This window comes from Triturus cristatus, chromosome 7 (assembly GCF_964204655.1).
Source record: "Triturus cristatus chromosome 7, aTriCri1.1, whole genome shotgun sequence".
In the NCBI taxonomy this organism is placed as follows: domain Eukaryota; kingdom Metazoa; phylum Chordata; class Amphibia; order Caudata; family Salamandridae; genus Triturus; species Triturus cristatus.
In genome coordinates, this window is record NC_140590.1 from 18,865,984 (window position 1) to 18,882,127 (window position 16,144).

At 51.2% G+C, this 16,144-nt stretch overlaps 1 protein-coding gene across 1 annotated transcript in view; it reads right to left on the reverse strand.

Annotated features, from left to right (window-relative positions):
* LOC146808701 (keratin, type I cytoskeletal 12-like) overlaps positions 1–15,817 on the reverse strand; it is a 31,245-nt gene extending 15,428 nt beyond the window's left edge. Inside the window, exons 1-3 of the mRNA XM_085615515.1 lie at positions 15,238–15,817; positions 3,925–4,007; positions 2,761–2,917 (exon numbers count right to left, since the gene is read on the reverse strand). Coding sequence (XP_085471641.1) covers positions 2,761–2,917; positions 3,925–4,007; positions 15,238–15,756 — 759 coding nt within the window. The 5' untranslated portion in view covers positions 15,757–15,817. The remainder of the gene's footprint in view (positions 1–2,760; positions 2,918–3,924; positions 4,008–15,237) is intronic.
* Positions 15,818–16,144: the final 327 nt, after the last annotated feature.

Sequence of the window (16,144 nt, forward strand, 5' to 3'; positions counted from 1 at the left end):
TCCGGCTCCCTCCATGTTGCTCAGCAGTTGACTCTGTTATGCAGGTGTTTTCTGTTTGCATTGCACTGGTGTCCACTGTTCAAGTGGTTGCCAGCACCAGGCATTCCGTGCGGGCTGGCTTACACTCACCCACCACGCATCCAGCACAGGCGTCACTGTACATGTGGCCCTGCCAATAAAGGGGCCGGGCGCACGTGCTCGTAGCCAGTTCCACATGATTTCTGCGTGTGTCCCTGTGGTCTTGTTGTATGCATGAGGGCCCTCGGCCCTACGCCATTACATTGTACTGTGTACATCGGATGCAGACGTGTCACCGCAGGCAGCGGGTTGGAGCTTGGACATGTAGCTTTGTTGTCACCCACTCAGTTCGTAAGGGGAGTGGCAAGGGCCGTCGTACGCAGAGCCAACATGGGTGTGTGACGGATATTTGAGCTCCCCTGCCAGTTGTTCTGTACTGTGAATGTGCAACTGCATGTGTCTCTATGGCTGTGTGGGTCTCCTTAGTGGGGTGTTGGTGGCCCCTGAAGGGTTATAGACACCTACGTATATGTCCTGGTTCGCATTCCATGGGTTCAGCCCCCACCCACACCTGTTGGGCCAACTCCTTTTGGCGTGCAGGCACATGGCATTGGGGTGCGATGTGTGGGTGGGTGAAGTGTCGTGGGCCAGCTGTGCTTGCGGGCGCTTCCTGCTGTGTGGTCTGTTGCAGGCTCAGTGTTCTCCTCTGAGTAGCTTGGCTGTCTGGGTCCTGGTGGGGGTTGCGTGGGATATCCATGTGCTGTTGTAGGGCGTCGGTGTCAACGGTGTGGTGGTCCTCTCCAGCATCCCTGATGTGTTGTATTCTGTGCTCTGCTGAAGGTGTTGTGTGACCCTCTGCGATGTGAAGGGGAGGTGCGTATTGACTTAGCATTGACATGTATGTTGGCGCATTGTGCAGGTTTGCATGCAGGCTGTATGACAATGTACATTGTGACTGTTTAGGGGGTGCTGGATACTTCTGCGGGACATTGTACATTTGGTCTACATGACGGATGTGATGTTGTATGAGTACATTTCCATTTCACAGTTTCCAGGTCCGTCAGATGTAGTAGGCATGTTTCCGTGCATGTGCGGAGCCAGTTGTGTCCTCTGTTTTGCAGTGTTGGCTTTGCGCATTGTTCCTCGTTGTCAGCAATGTGGGTGTGCTGTTTGAGCTATGTGTGTGTGCTGCAGTGTGCCAAGGGGATCGGGCCCATGGACCTGGGTGATTGTGGGTGTTCAGTGTGCTACACCTCGTTGTGCATGTATGCCATTGTGCCAACTCCCCCCGTCCCCCCAGTCCCTGTTGGTTGCACTCCCTGTTGATGTTGTGTCAGGTTCTCTCGATCTGTGTCCGTACTCCCTACTCCTTGCACCGTCTCCACACTGATGACTGTGGCCTGCTTTCCTTCAGCTCCTCAGGTGGCGCTGGACTGCCATCTCCTGTTGCCGTTGCTGCCTTCCTGTTGGCAGCGGGTTTGTGCCTGGTTTAGGTAGTCAAGTCATGCCGGCACCTATTGGCCTCCTGGATTGGCCTCCTTGGCACTCCGACTGCAATCCAGGTGGTCTGCTAGTCGGTCTGTTGCTGGTAGTGTTCTGTCACCTCCGTGACGCTGGTCTTGTTTTCCTGCGGTCTGCATCCCGTCTTCATCTCCCTCTTCTCCTTGGCCTTCCCTGACCCCGTTGTTTCTTGCTGGTAGTATGTGGGGGTTTTGGGGTTCAAGTTAGCCCATGCGCTGTCAGGGTGCATCCATGTTGCTACGCGCTTTCGATTGTTTTTGGTGTATTTTTTCTGTGTTTTTCATGGTGCATTGTTCCACCAGACGCGTGGGATTTGCAGGCTTGTGGCTGATTTTTGCTAATTTTTATACTGCTGATGGCCTCGTCGCATGTTTTTTTGCATTAGGTATTCGCATTTTTGTGGCGTGTTATCTGGTGACTACCGCATGCTACCACCTTGTTGTGAATTCCACGTTGGCACGGGGTTATTTTCCCGCGAAGGACTGCGATATTGAAAGTTGCGTTACGCTACTCTTGCGGTAGTTATCACACGTTCTTGTGAATATGCCCCAATGTGTTTCAAAAACCTGTCATTGGCTCCATCAACTCCAGTGGGCACCAATAAAAACATCCATGGGGGTTTTGAGCTTCAGGGCTTGTGAAGACCTTTTCAAACTCTTGTTGCCAGGTACTTGAATCATCTACAATTTGTGAAATTGTCTCTGTAAACTTTATTGAATTGGTCTGTGTTTTATCTTTAAGGCCTGTCATTGGCACAGCCACGTCTGATGGCTATCGGTTCTAGTATCATGGTTGGCTGCGCTAGTTCTGGTCGCCACTTGTGTAACCACATGGACAGGGCTTAAGCTTGTCTCACCAATGTCTAGAGGCTACTAGCACGACCCACGTTGGCTCCATCATCGCTTGTAACCATGTGAGTAAATATGTATGCAGGGTCAGTGGTGCTCTAGGGCAACCATGAGCAATGTTCTGGAGTGAGGCACACATGATGTGCCAAGACGCCTACCTAAAGCTTCCTTTTTGTGAGTGGAATACTGGGGAACTTTAGTTAAATGGAAATCATTTTTTTTAAAGATCTTTACGAGGCTCCACTTTGAGTGCCATTCATGGCAGGGAGTCTGCAACATCTGAGCCTTGGTTTGCTCTACTAAAGGATACAGCAGCCGGATTCCTGGAGAGAAGCCGGTGGACAATCTGTCAACGAGACCAGGTGTACTCTACCTCCTCGTGGTTCTTCTTGAGGTAGGCCAGCTCCTCGCTCAGGCTCTCGATCTGCATCTCCAGTTCAGATCTGGACATGGTCAGCTCATCCAGGACGCGGCGCAGCCCGTTGATATCAGCCTCAACGCTCTGGCGCATGGCCTGCTCGTTTTCGTACCTTAAAAAATAAATTGCCATCATTATAACACAAGTAATCATGTTACAGTAAAGAATGTTTTCTCATTTCTTCTTTCTCCTTCCTCCAGATCCATACCTTATTCCCTTCTTCCCCTATTTTATTTTGCTACCTTTCCATGTTTCTAGATTACGGTTAGCTATCGTAATACCTTTATCTTTTCCTATAATATTTTCATTCTTTTCCTTCGGTTTAATTTTTTTTCTTTCTTTCCTACACTCACTATATTTTATTTTTTTTCCTTTATTTCCCTTGACGTGTATTCCTTTTTTTTTTTTGCTTTTCTCCTTAAACGTCTTTGTTGCTCTTTCACCTCCTCCGTCTTCTTTACTTCACCTTCGATCCTATCCCTGTTTAATGTTTTCATCAATCTTCATTTATTTATATACTTGCCTCCTGTTGTTTTCCCTCTGCCCTGTTATGCATGGTTTGGCCGTGTCTAAAAGCAAATACTGCCTTTCTGCAAATTCCTCTACGTGACTTTCTGAAGAGGAAATGAGACGCAGTCTAGGAGTTCAGGCTGGAATGTTTCCATCACCAATGATGACTTGCATATAATTGGCTCCTTTCTGTAGTAGCACACTGAGAAACAAGCATTGGCAACGCCAATAGGTATTGCCTTTAGCACATACTGTCTTTGTCCATGCCTTTTGCAATGTTCTAGAGCATTGGCAAGATGCTGTGCGGCATGGCCAAAAGAAAAAAAAAGGCATGATGATGCGGTCATACAGTCCTCGTCAATTGGTATGCGCATGCATTGCTTATTCACTTCTCCAAGATTAAAGTCCATCATCTAGGGGCTGCACATAAACAAAATGTCTGCTACGCCATGGGGCATTTGCATCAATGTGCCTTTTGCATCGTAAAAAGCACTGGCAAAGCCAATAGGACCCCTTTGCCGCCTACCGACAAGACCTGCGGCCTTTGCCAATTTCTTTTTTGTTTTCTCGGGGGCTGGGGAGCATTAAGTTAAGTTACTCGTCACTCACTTCATTTTGAAGTCATCGGCAGCCAGCCTGGCATTGTCAATCTGCAGAACGATCTTGGCGTTGCCCACAGTTGCAGTGAAAATCTGGAAGACAGGATCAGAAATTGCTCTGTGAAAGTTGATCTTTCAATAAAGGGTTAATGCAGAAATTCACAAAGCTGCAACATTGTGTTCCCCTACAACAGACACTGCCTCCAGCTTTACTTTTAGCGAGTATAGTTTGTTGACTAGAATTCCAATCATGCATAGGGGTGGCACTTTGTAATTTACTATATCATTTGTGTGACACTTCGATCCCCTCTGTAGCGCTTCAAACCCCTGAGCTCTACATCATAGCGGGGTGGTTGATTGGAAGACTGTTGCATCTGCACTGGGGCGCAACACTGTGGTGTTGTGCGTGAGTGACCTGGGTGGGGTTCTGCTCCTGTCATGGGCCGATGTGGGGTTGTAGCAGGTGTAGGGTGAGTAGGTGCCTCTGCCCGAGTCTTGAGTGCAAGTAAGTGTAGCGTTAGCCATCCCTGGACACATGTTTCGAGGTAGTTGCCTCTCGTCAGCAGGGAGTAGGTGAGTGTGTAGGGTTGCGTACCCGCCGACGCTGACTTCAGGGACCACAATTCTTATTTTAGCAGCCTACACAGCAACCCTATACACTCACCTACTCCCTGCTGACGAGAGGCAACTACCTCGAAACACGTGTCCAGGGATGGCTAACGCTACACTTACTTGCACTCAAGACTCGGGCATAGGCGTACCTGCCGACGCTGACTTCAGGGACCACAATTCTTTGGGGTAACACGCTGGTAGGTAGAGCAGTGTGCGACCAATTGGACTTCTGTTAATATTCAGGCTCCTTGAGTCGGTGGAGCTGACGAGCTCATGGTTACGCACCTGCGCACTACGAGAGGTACTTTACCTGAGAACACTTATTTTAGCAGCCTACACAGCAACCCTACACACTCACCTACACCCTGCTGACGAGAGGCAACTACCTCGAAACACGTGTCCAGGGATGGCTAACGCTACACTTACTTGCACTCATGACTTGGGCAGAGGCGTACCCGCCGACGCTGACTTCAGGGACCACAATTCTTTGGGGTAACACGCTGGTAGGTAGAGCAGTGTGTGACCAATTGGACTTCTGTTAATATTCAGGCTCCTTGAGCCGGTGGAGCTGACGAGCTCATGGTTACGCACCTGCGCGCTACGAGAGGTACTTTACCTGAGAACACTTATTTTAGCAGCCTACACAGCAACCCTACACACTCACCTACTCCCTGCTGACGAGAGGCAACTACCTCGAAACACGTGTCCAGGGATGGCTAACGCTACACTTACTTGCACTCATGACTTGGGCAGAGGCGTACCCGCCGACGCTGACTTCAGGGACCACAATTCTTTGGGGAAACACGCTGGTAGGTAGAGCAGTGTGCGACCAATTGGACTTCTGTTAATATTCAGGCTCCTTGAGCCGGTGGAGCTGACGAGCTCATGGTTACGCACCTGCGCGCTACGAGAGGTACTTTACCTGAGAACACTTATTTTAGCAGCCTACACAGCAACCCTACACACTCACCTACTCCCTGCTGACGAGAGGCAACTACCTCGAAACACGTGTCGAGGGATGGCTAACGCTACACTTACTTGCACTCAAGACTCGGGCATAGGCGTACCCCCCGACGCTGACTTCAGGGACCACAATTCTTTGGGGAAACACGCTGGTAGGTAGAGCAGTGTGTGACCAATTGGACTTCTGTTAATATTCAGGCTCCTTGAGTCGGTGGAGCTGACGAGCTCATGGTTACGCACCTGCGCGCTACGAGAGGTACTTTACCTGAGAACACTTATTTTAGCAGCCTACACAGCAACCCTACACACTCACCTACACCCTGCTGACGAGAGGCAACTACCTCGAAACACGTGTCCAGGGATGGCTAACGCTACACTTACTTGCACTCATGACTTGGGCAGAGGCGTACCCGCCGACGCTGACTTCAGGGACCACAATTCTTTGGGGTAACACGCTGGTAGGTAGAGCAGTGTGTGACCAATTGGACTTCTGTTAATATTCAGGCTCCTTGAGCCGGTGGAGCTGACGAGCTCATGGTTACGCACCTGCACGCTACGAGAGGTACTTTACCTGAGAACACTTATTTTAGCAGCCTACACAGCAACCCTACACACTCACCTACTCCCTGCTGACGAGAGGCAACTACCTCGAAACACGTGTCCAGGGATGGCTAACGCTACACTTACTTGCACTCATGACTTGGGCAGAGGCGTACCCGCCGACGCTGACTTCAGGGACCACAATTCTTTGGGGTAACACGCTGGTAGGTAGAGCAGTGTGTGACCAATTGGACTTCTGTTAATATTCAGGCTCCTTGAGCCGGTGGAGCTGACGAGCTCATGGTTACGCACCTGCACGCTACGAGAGGTACTTTACCTGAGAACACTTATTTTAGCAGCCTACACAGCAACCCTACACACTCACCTACTCCCTGCTGACGAGAGGCAACTACCTCGAAACACGTGTCCAGGGATGGCTAACGCTACACTTACTTGCACTCAAGACTCGGGCATAGGCGTACCTGCCGACGCTGACTTCAGGGACCACAATTCTTTGGGGTAACACGCTGGTAGGTAGAGCAGTGTGCGACCAATTGGACTTCTGTTAATATTCAGGCTCCTTGAGTCGGTGGAGCTGACGAGCTCATGGTTACGCACCTGCGCACTACGAGAGGTACTTTACCTGAGAACACTTATTTTAGCAGCCTACACAGCAACCCTACACACTCACCTACACCCTGCTGACGAGAGGCAACTACCTCGAAACACGTGTCCAGGGATGGCTAACGCTACACTTACTTGCACTCATGACTTGGGCAGAGGCGTACCCGCCGACGCTGACTTCAGGGACCACAATTCTTTGGGGTAACACGCTGGTAGGTAGAGCAGTGTGTGACCAATTGGACTTCTGTTAATATTCAGGCTCCTTGAGCCGGTGGAGCTGACGAGCTCATGGTTACGCACCTGCGCGCTACGAGAGGTACTTTACCTGAGAACACTTATTTTAGCAGCCTACACAGCAACCCTACACACTCACCTACTCCCTGCTGACGAGAGGCAACTACCTCGAAACACGTGTCCAGGGATGGCTAACGCTACACTTACTTGCACTCATGACTTGGGCAGAGGCGTACCCGCCGACGCTGACTTCAGGGACCACAATTCTTTGGGGAAACACGCTGGTAGGTAGAGCAGTGTGCGACCAATTGGACTTCTGTTAATATTCAGGCTCCTTGAGCCGGTGGAGCTGACGAGCTCATGGTTACGCACCTGCGCGCTACGAGAGGTACTTTACCTGAGAACACTTATTTTAGCAGCCTACACAGCAACCCTACACACTCACCTACTCCCTGCTGACGAGAGGCAACTACCTCGAAACACGTGTCGAGGGATGGCTAACGCTACACTTACTTGCACTCAAGACTCGGGCATAGGCGTACCCCCCGACGCTGACTTCAGGGACCACAATTCTTTGGGGAAACACGCTGGTAGGTAGAGCAGTGTGTGACCAATTGGACTTCTGTTAATATTCAGGCTCCTTGAGTCGGTGGAGCTGACGAGCTCATGGTTACGCACCTGCGCGCTACGAGAGGTACTTTACCTGAGAACACTTATTTTAGCAGCCTACACAGCAACCCTACACACTCACCTACACCCTGCTGACGAGAGGCAACTACCTCGAAACACGTGTCCAGGGATGGCTAACGCTACACTTACTTGCACTCATGACTTGGGCAGAGGCGTACCCGCCGACGCTGACTTCAGGGACCACAATTCTTTGGGGTAACACGCTGGTAGGTAGAGCAGTGTGTGACCAATTGGACTTCTGTTAATATTCAGGCTCCTTGAGCCGGTGGAGCTGACGAGCTCATGGTTACGCACCTGCACGCTACGAGAGGTACTTTACCTGAGAACACTTATTTTAGCAGCCTACACAGCAACCCTACACACTCACCTACTCCCTGCTGACGAGAGGCAACTACCTCGAAACACGTGTCCAGGGATGGCTAACGCTACACTTACTTGCACTCATGACTTGGGCAGAGGCGTACCCGCCGACGCTGACTTCAGGGACCACAATTCTTTGGGGAAACACGCTGGTAGGTAGAGCAGTGTGCGACCAATTGGACTTCTGTTAATATTCAGGCTCCTTGAGCCGGTGGAGCTGACGAGCTCATGGTTACGCACCTGCGCGCTACGAGAGGTACTTTACCTGAGAACACTTATTTTAGCAGCCTACACAGCAACCCTACACACTCACCTACTCCCTGCTGACGAGAGGCAACTACCTCGAAACACGTGTCCAGGGATGGCTAACGCTACACTTACTTGCACTCAAGACTCGGGCATAGGCGTACCCCCCGACGCTGACTTCAGGGACCACAATTCTTTGGGGAAACACGCTGGTAGGTAGAGCAGTGTGTGACCAATTGGACTTCTGTTAATATTCAGGCTCCTTGAGCCGGTGGAGCTGACGAGCTCATGGTTACGCACCTGCGCGCTACGAGAGGTACTTTACCTGAGAACACTTATTTTAGCAGCCTACACAGCAACCCTACACACTCACCTACTCCCTGCTGACGAGAGGCAACTACCTCGAAACACGTGTCCAGGGATGGCTAACGCTACACTTACTTGCACTCAAGACTCGGGCATAGGCGTACCCGCCGACGCTGACTTCAGGGACCACAATTCTTTGGGGAAACACGCTGGTAGGTAGAGCAGTGTGCGACCAATTGGACTTTTGTGAATCTTAGATTTATCCACCCATCTTAGCATCCTCAACTTTATACTTTTAGGTCTACTGATGGGTGAGCAGTCCCAGAGGGAAATTTTGTGAATCCCTCAAAAACATGGTCAGGCCACACCTCTTCCACTCTAACGAACATCTCACATTCACAGTTGGCGTGAATCAGCCACGCTTCTTCTTTCAAGGCGCACATCTCTGATTCGCAGTTGGCGTGAATCAGCCACGCCTCTTACACTATGAGGAACATCTCACATACAAAGGTGGCATGAATCAGCCACACCTCTTCCACTATGAGCAACATCTCAGATACAAGGGTGACATGAATCAGACACACCTCTTCCACCATGAGGAACATCTCAGATACAAAGGTGGCATGAATCAGCCACACCTCTTCCACTCTAGCGAACATCTCATATTCACAGTTGGCGTGAATCAGCCACGCCTCTTCCTCCAAGGTGCACATCTCTGATTCACAGTTGGCGTGAATCAGCCACTCCTCTTCCACTATGAGGAACATCTCAGATACAAAGCTGGCATGAATCAGCCACGCCTCTTCCACTATGAGGAACATCTCAGATACAAGGGTGGCATGAATCAGCCATACCTCTTCCACTCTAGCGAACATCTCACATTGACAGTTGGCATGAATCACCCACACCTCTTCCACTCTGGCACAAATCTGATTCACAGTTGGCATGAATCAGCCACACCTCTTCCACTCTGGCGCAAATCTGATTCACAGTTGGCATGAATCAGCCACACCTCTTCCTCTCTGGTGCACATCTCTGATTCACAGTTGCCATGAATCAGCCACACCTCTTCCACTATGAGGAACATCTCAGATACAAGGATGGCATGAATCAGCCACACCTCTTCCACTATGAGGAACATCTCAGATACAAGGGTGGCATGAATCAGCCACACCTCTTCCACTATGAGGAACATCTCAGATATAGGCCTGGGCGAAGCACTGCGCTACGCTCGCGTAGTTTGCGAAGTTCACGCTACTTCGCACTACGCGAACTGCACGTAGCACAGTGGGAACACACGTAGCGTAGTGTTGCGTAGTGCTGCGGTCATTTTTTGCTTGCTCACGGTCCTCAACGTCAAGTTGGCGACCGCGAGCAAGCAAAATGACATCCTGGCGAGACTTTTTCCTTGTTCGCGATCATGGAAAATAAACCTCCCGGCGAGATTCCCAACGCGAGAAGGTCAGGTTTCTCATTGCGAGGGGTCGCGTATGCTCGCGACCGCTCGCGATGAGAAACTACCAGTTCGCGTTGAGAAAGCTGCAGCTCGAGTAAAAATCTACTCGAGCAGCAGAAAACTACAGCTCGCACTGTGCAAGATGCCATTTTCAATGATTGCACAGTGCCGGTTGCTTGTCCGCACTGTGCAATCATTGAAAACAACATCTTGCACAGTGCGAACATGTTACTTCGCAGTTCGCGAAGTGCTACGCGTAGCTCGCGTAGTGCGAACTTCACTTTGCGTAGCTTCGCGAAGTGCTACTTCGCGAACTACGCCCACCCTTACTCAGATACAAGGGTGGCATGAATCAGCCACACCTCTTCCACTATGCGGAACATCTCAGATACAAGGGTGGCATGAATCAGCCACATCTCTTCCACTATGAGGAACATCTCAGATACAAGGGTGGCATGAATCAGTCACACCTCTTCCACTATGAGGAACATCTCAGATACAAGGGTGGCATGAATCAGCCACACCTCTTCCACTATGAGGAACATCTCAAATACAAGGGTGGCATGAATCAGCCACACCTCTTCCACTATGAGGAACATCTCAAATACAAGGGTGGCATGAATCAGCCACACCTCTTCCACTATAAGGAACATCTCAGATACAAAGGTGGCATGAATCAGCCATACCTCTTGCACTATGAGGAACATCTCAGATACAAAGGTGGCATGAATCAACCACACCTCTTCCACTCTGGCACAAATCTGATTCACAGTTGGCATGAATCAGCCACACCCCTTCCACTCTGGCGCAAATCTGATTCACAGTTAGTGTGTTAGTGCCGTGCATTGTGGTCTGTGACGCAAACTGAGTGATAAATAAAGACATTAATTATATGTGCGATATTGTGGGCTGAGAGTTAGTGGGAGCCCTGTCCCTTTTTCTTTGGAAGTTGTGCATTAAGGAATAGCAGATGACTGAGTCAAAGAGAGGCAAGTCATGAGGGTAGAAGAAACAGAAAGAAACCATTGCGGGTGAAATAGAAGTTCAATAAATGTTGAGGTAGAATGACACGGAGTCGATCCAAGTATTTCCTGCTATTATTGTTGCCTTTTGTTAAACATCTAGATGTGTCCATGAACTACAGAACATGAGTTGAATGGTGCTAAGTAGCACAGACACAACCCTCGCGGAAACCTGCACTCTACACAAAGAATGAATGAGTGTCTGTGGAGGCTGTCACTCTTTTGACCCAGATACTAACTGCTCCAGTTTTATCGTACATATACTTTACACTTCTGTTGTTTAAAAACGACATCAGAGGCACTGCGTTTACTTTTCCTTGATGTAATGAGTCTTTCAGGCTTATCCCATCCTCATTAATACCTGTTTTGTCGTTGAGTGTAATGGCCGACACGTGTTTCGCTTGAGGCAAAGCTGTTGTTTTCTTTACTTAAACTGTAGAAGACATCTGACAAGAATGGCCGTGTGAGGGCCTGGGTAATAAAAGTGATTAACAAAGGCCTGCATTGTATCTGCTCTACCTGGCCTGCTCACAAAAAACGTTGGACCTTCATAAGAAATCAAACAAATCTATCCTTTGTGTGTGTCTCCCGAGCATTGATGGGAAAGACGATCCTTCCAAAGGACAAGGAGTAGCCAGACATCCCCAGAACCCTGAGATGACGCTACTGGGCCAGACTATAGATCGACCATCAGACATCCCCAGAACCCTGAGATGACACTACTGGGCCAGACTATAGATCGACCATCAGACATCCCCAGAACCCTGAGATGACGCTACTGGGCCAGACTATAGATCGACAATCAGACATCCCCAGAACCCTGAGATGACGCTACTGGGCCAGACTATAGATCGACCATCAGACATCCCCAGAACCCTGAGATGACACTACTGGGCCAGACTATAGATTGACCATCAGACATCCCCGGAACCCTGAGATGACACTACTGGGCCAGACTATAGATCGACCATCAGACATCCCCAGAACCCTGAGATGACACTACTGGGCCAGACTATAGATCGACCATCAGACATCCCCAGAACCCTGAGATGACACTACAGGGCCAGACTATAGATCGACCATCAGACATCCCCAGAACCCTGAGATGACGCTACTGGGCCAGACTATAGATCGACAATCAGACATCCCCAGAACCCTGAGATGACACTACTGGGCCAGACTATAGATTGACCATCAGACATCCCCAGAACCCTGAGATGACGCTACTGGGCCAGACTATAGATCGACCATCAGACATCCCCAGAACCCTGAGATGACGCTACTGGGCCAGACTATAGATCGACCATCAGACATCCCCAGAACCTTGAGATGACACTACTGGGCCAGACTATAGATCGACCATCAGACATCCCCAGAACCCTGAGATGACGCTACTGGGCCAGACTATAGATCGACCATCAGACATCCCCAGAACCCTGAGATGACGCTACTGGGCCAGACTATAGATCGACCATCAGACATCCCCAGAAACCTGAGATGACGCTACTGGGCCAGACTATAGATCGACAATCAGACATCCCCAGAACCCTGAGATGACGCTACTGGGCCAGACTATAGATCGACAATCACACATCCCCAGAACCCTGAGATGACACTACTGGGCCAGACTATAGATCGGCAATCAGACATCCCCAGAACCCTGAGATGACACTACTGGGCCAGACTATAGATCGACAATCAGACATCCCCAGAACCCTGAGATGACACTACTGGGCCAGACTATAGATCGGCCATCAGACATCCCCAGAAACCTGAGATGACACTACTGGGCCAGACTATAGATCGACCATCAGACATCCCCAGAACCCTGAGATGACACTACTGGGCCAGACTATAGATTGACCATCAGACATCCCCGGAACCCTGAGATGACACTACTGGGCCAGACTATAGATCGACCATCAGACATCCCCAGAACCCTGAGATGACACTACTGGGCCAGACTATAGATCGACCATCAGACATCCCCAGAACCCTGAGATGACACTACTGGGCCAGACTATAGATCGACCATCAGACATCCCCAGAACCCTGAGATGACACTACTGGGCCAGACTATAGATCGACAATCGGACATCCCCAGAATCCTGAGATGACACTACTGGGCCAGACTATAGATTGACTGTCAGACATCCTCAGAACCCAGAGATGACACTACTGGGCCAGACTATAGATCGACCATCAGACATCCCCAGAACCCTGAGATGACACTACTGGGCCAGACTATAGATTGAGTGTCAGACATCCCCAGAACCCTGAGATGACGCTACTGGGCCAGACTATAGATCGACAATCAGACATCCCCAGAACCCTGAGATGACGCTACTGGGCCAGACTATAGATCGACCATCAGACATCCCCAGAACCCTGAGATGACACTACTGGGCCAGACTATAGATTGAGTGTCAGACATCCCCAGAACCCTGAGATGACACTACTGGGCCAGACGATAGATCGACCATCAGACATCCCCAGAACCCTGAGATGACACTACTGGGCCAGACTATAGATCGACCATCAGACATCCCCAGAACCCTGAGATGACACTACTGGGCCAGACTATAGATCGACCATCAGACATCCCCAGAATCCTGAGATGACGCTACTGGGCCAGACTACAGATCGACAATCAGACATCCCCAGAACCCTGAGATGACACTACTGGGCCAGACTATAGATCGACCATCAGACATCCCCAGAACCCTGAGATGACGCTACTGGGCCAGACTATAGATCGACAATCAGACATCCCCAGAACCCTGAGATGACGCTACTGGGCCAGACTATAGATCGACCATCAGACATCCCCAGAACCCTGAGATGACACTACTGGGCCAGACTATAGATCGACAATCAGACATCCCCAGAACCCTGAGATGACACTACTGGGCCAGACTATAGATCGACAATCAGACATCCCCAGAACCCTGAGATGACGCTACTGGGCCAGACTATAGATTGACTGTCAGACATCCTCAGAACCCAGAGATGACACTACTGGGCCAGACTATAGATCGACCATCAGACATCCCCAGAACCCTGAGATGACACTAGTGGGCCAGACTATAGATTGAGTGTCAGACATCCCCAGAACCCTGAGATGACACTACTGGGCCAGACGATAGATCGACCATCAGACATCCCCAGAACCCTGAGATGACACTACTGGGCCAGACTATAGATCGACCATCAGACATCCCCAGAACCCTGAGGTGACACTACTGGGCCAGACTATAGATCGACCATCAGACATCCCCAGAACCCTGAGATGACACTACTGGGCCAGACTATAGATCGACCATCAGACATCCCCAGAACCCTGAGATGACACTACTGGGCCAGACTATAGATCGACCATCAGACATCCCCAGAACCCTGAGATGACACTACTGGGCCAGACTATAGATCGACCATCAGACATCCCCAGAACCCTGAGGTGACACTACTGGGCCAGACTATAGATTGACAATTATGTCTTTTTAAAAGACATTTTGAATATTTTCCTAGTTTCTGGTTAGCAGCCAATACTTAAACTAAGAGAATGATGGTGAGCCCTGAAGCACTGGACGGTGTTTGGAACAGCGCATGCCTCGCCTCACGGGGGGGGCCCAGCGGCCTCTGCATCTCTCCACCTGGGGTCTGTGTAGCTCACCTGAATGCACCCTGTTCCCATCGGAAAGTCTCACATCATTAAAGTCAGCATCTCTTGCTGAGCGGGAGGGCCCCGGAGCTGCCATGACTGTCTCGGGCACGCAGACGAGTGCTCACAGACCCATCACTCTCACGCCGGGCGCACGTGCTGCTTCCGCTTGTCAGAGCAGGGGCGACGTCTGGCTCATCTACCTGTCTTAGGGGAAGGGCCACGGTGAAGCGGCTGCCTGCCTTCCTCGGTCCAAACCGACTGCAGTTCAGGTAAGACAGCTCAGTGGGTTCATGCAACTGCTTCAGAGATCTGTTTGTCAAGGGTAGGACTCGCCCTTTAACCTTTCAAGCTCGGTATAGCGCATAGCGCTGAGGTGGGCAGTTGCAAGAAGAGATGTAAAAACGAACCTACTGTTTATCAGACATATAATTTATTGAAGACAACAGAATCAGAGGAAGGGCATGTCTTTTTAACATAAGTACAGAATTTGGCCAAAAATCTGAAATCCGAGAGGCCTGCCCACTTTGCCTGTTGTCACCCTGCGCTGTTCTCGCCCTGGGCCCCTGCTTTGCCAACCTGTGGCCCCTGCTCCGGTTCAGAGCTTACCTTGGACTTGAGGTCGTCGATGATGGCGTACTCCTTGCTGTAGTGGCGGCCGGCGCTGGCCTTGTGGTTGGCCTGCTGGAGCGCGTACCAGTCGCGGATCTTGAGCTCCAGCTCGCTGTTGGCCGCCTCCAGGGCCCGCACCTTGTCCAGGTAGGAGGCCAGGCGGTCATTGAGGTTCTGCATGACATGCTTGTCGCTGCCCGAGAGCAGGCCTCCATCGCCGAGGCCGGCACTGCCCCCGCCGAAGCCGGAGCTGCCCCCGCCGAAGCCGGAGCTGCCCCCGCCGAAGCCAGAGCTGCCCCCGCCATAGCTGAGCCTGCCCCCGCCTAGGCCGGAGCTGCCCCCGCCTAGGCCGGAGCTGCCCCCACCGAAGCCAGAGCTGCCCCCACCGAAGCCAGAGCTGCCCCCACCGTAGCCAGAGCTGCCCCCGCCGTAGCTGAGCATGCCCCCGCCAGAGGCGACGCTCATCATGGCTTTGGAGCTCCCGAAGCTCGAGTACAGAGACCGGCTGGAGGACATCTTGAGGGCCTGGGGATGCAGTAACTTCAGCGGTGAGGGAGGCTGAGGCTGTGCTGGTCCAGGCCGCCGCTCTGCCCCTTATACGCGCCAGTGGAGCATCTGGGGTGGAGTCAGGTGGGGTGGGGTGGGGTGTGGTGCGTCAGAGGAGGGGCTGTGTCTGGTGGGTGCAGTAGGTGTGGGTCGCCTCCTCTCATGGAGAAGTGCCTGGTGATTCAGGGACTCACGCACGTGATTACCGGCAAGCACCGGGGTTGTTTGTTAGGTGACAATGGCCGATGGGTGGGGTGGCCTTTCATCACATCGCTTTTCATCTTTGCAGGCTCAGTGCTCCTTCATCGAGTCTATGCCCGAGGGCTGGGCGAGGGTGCAGGAGTGCGACTCTGATGAG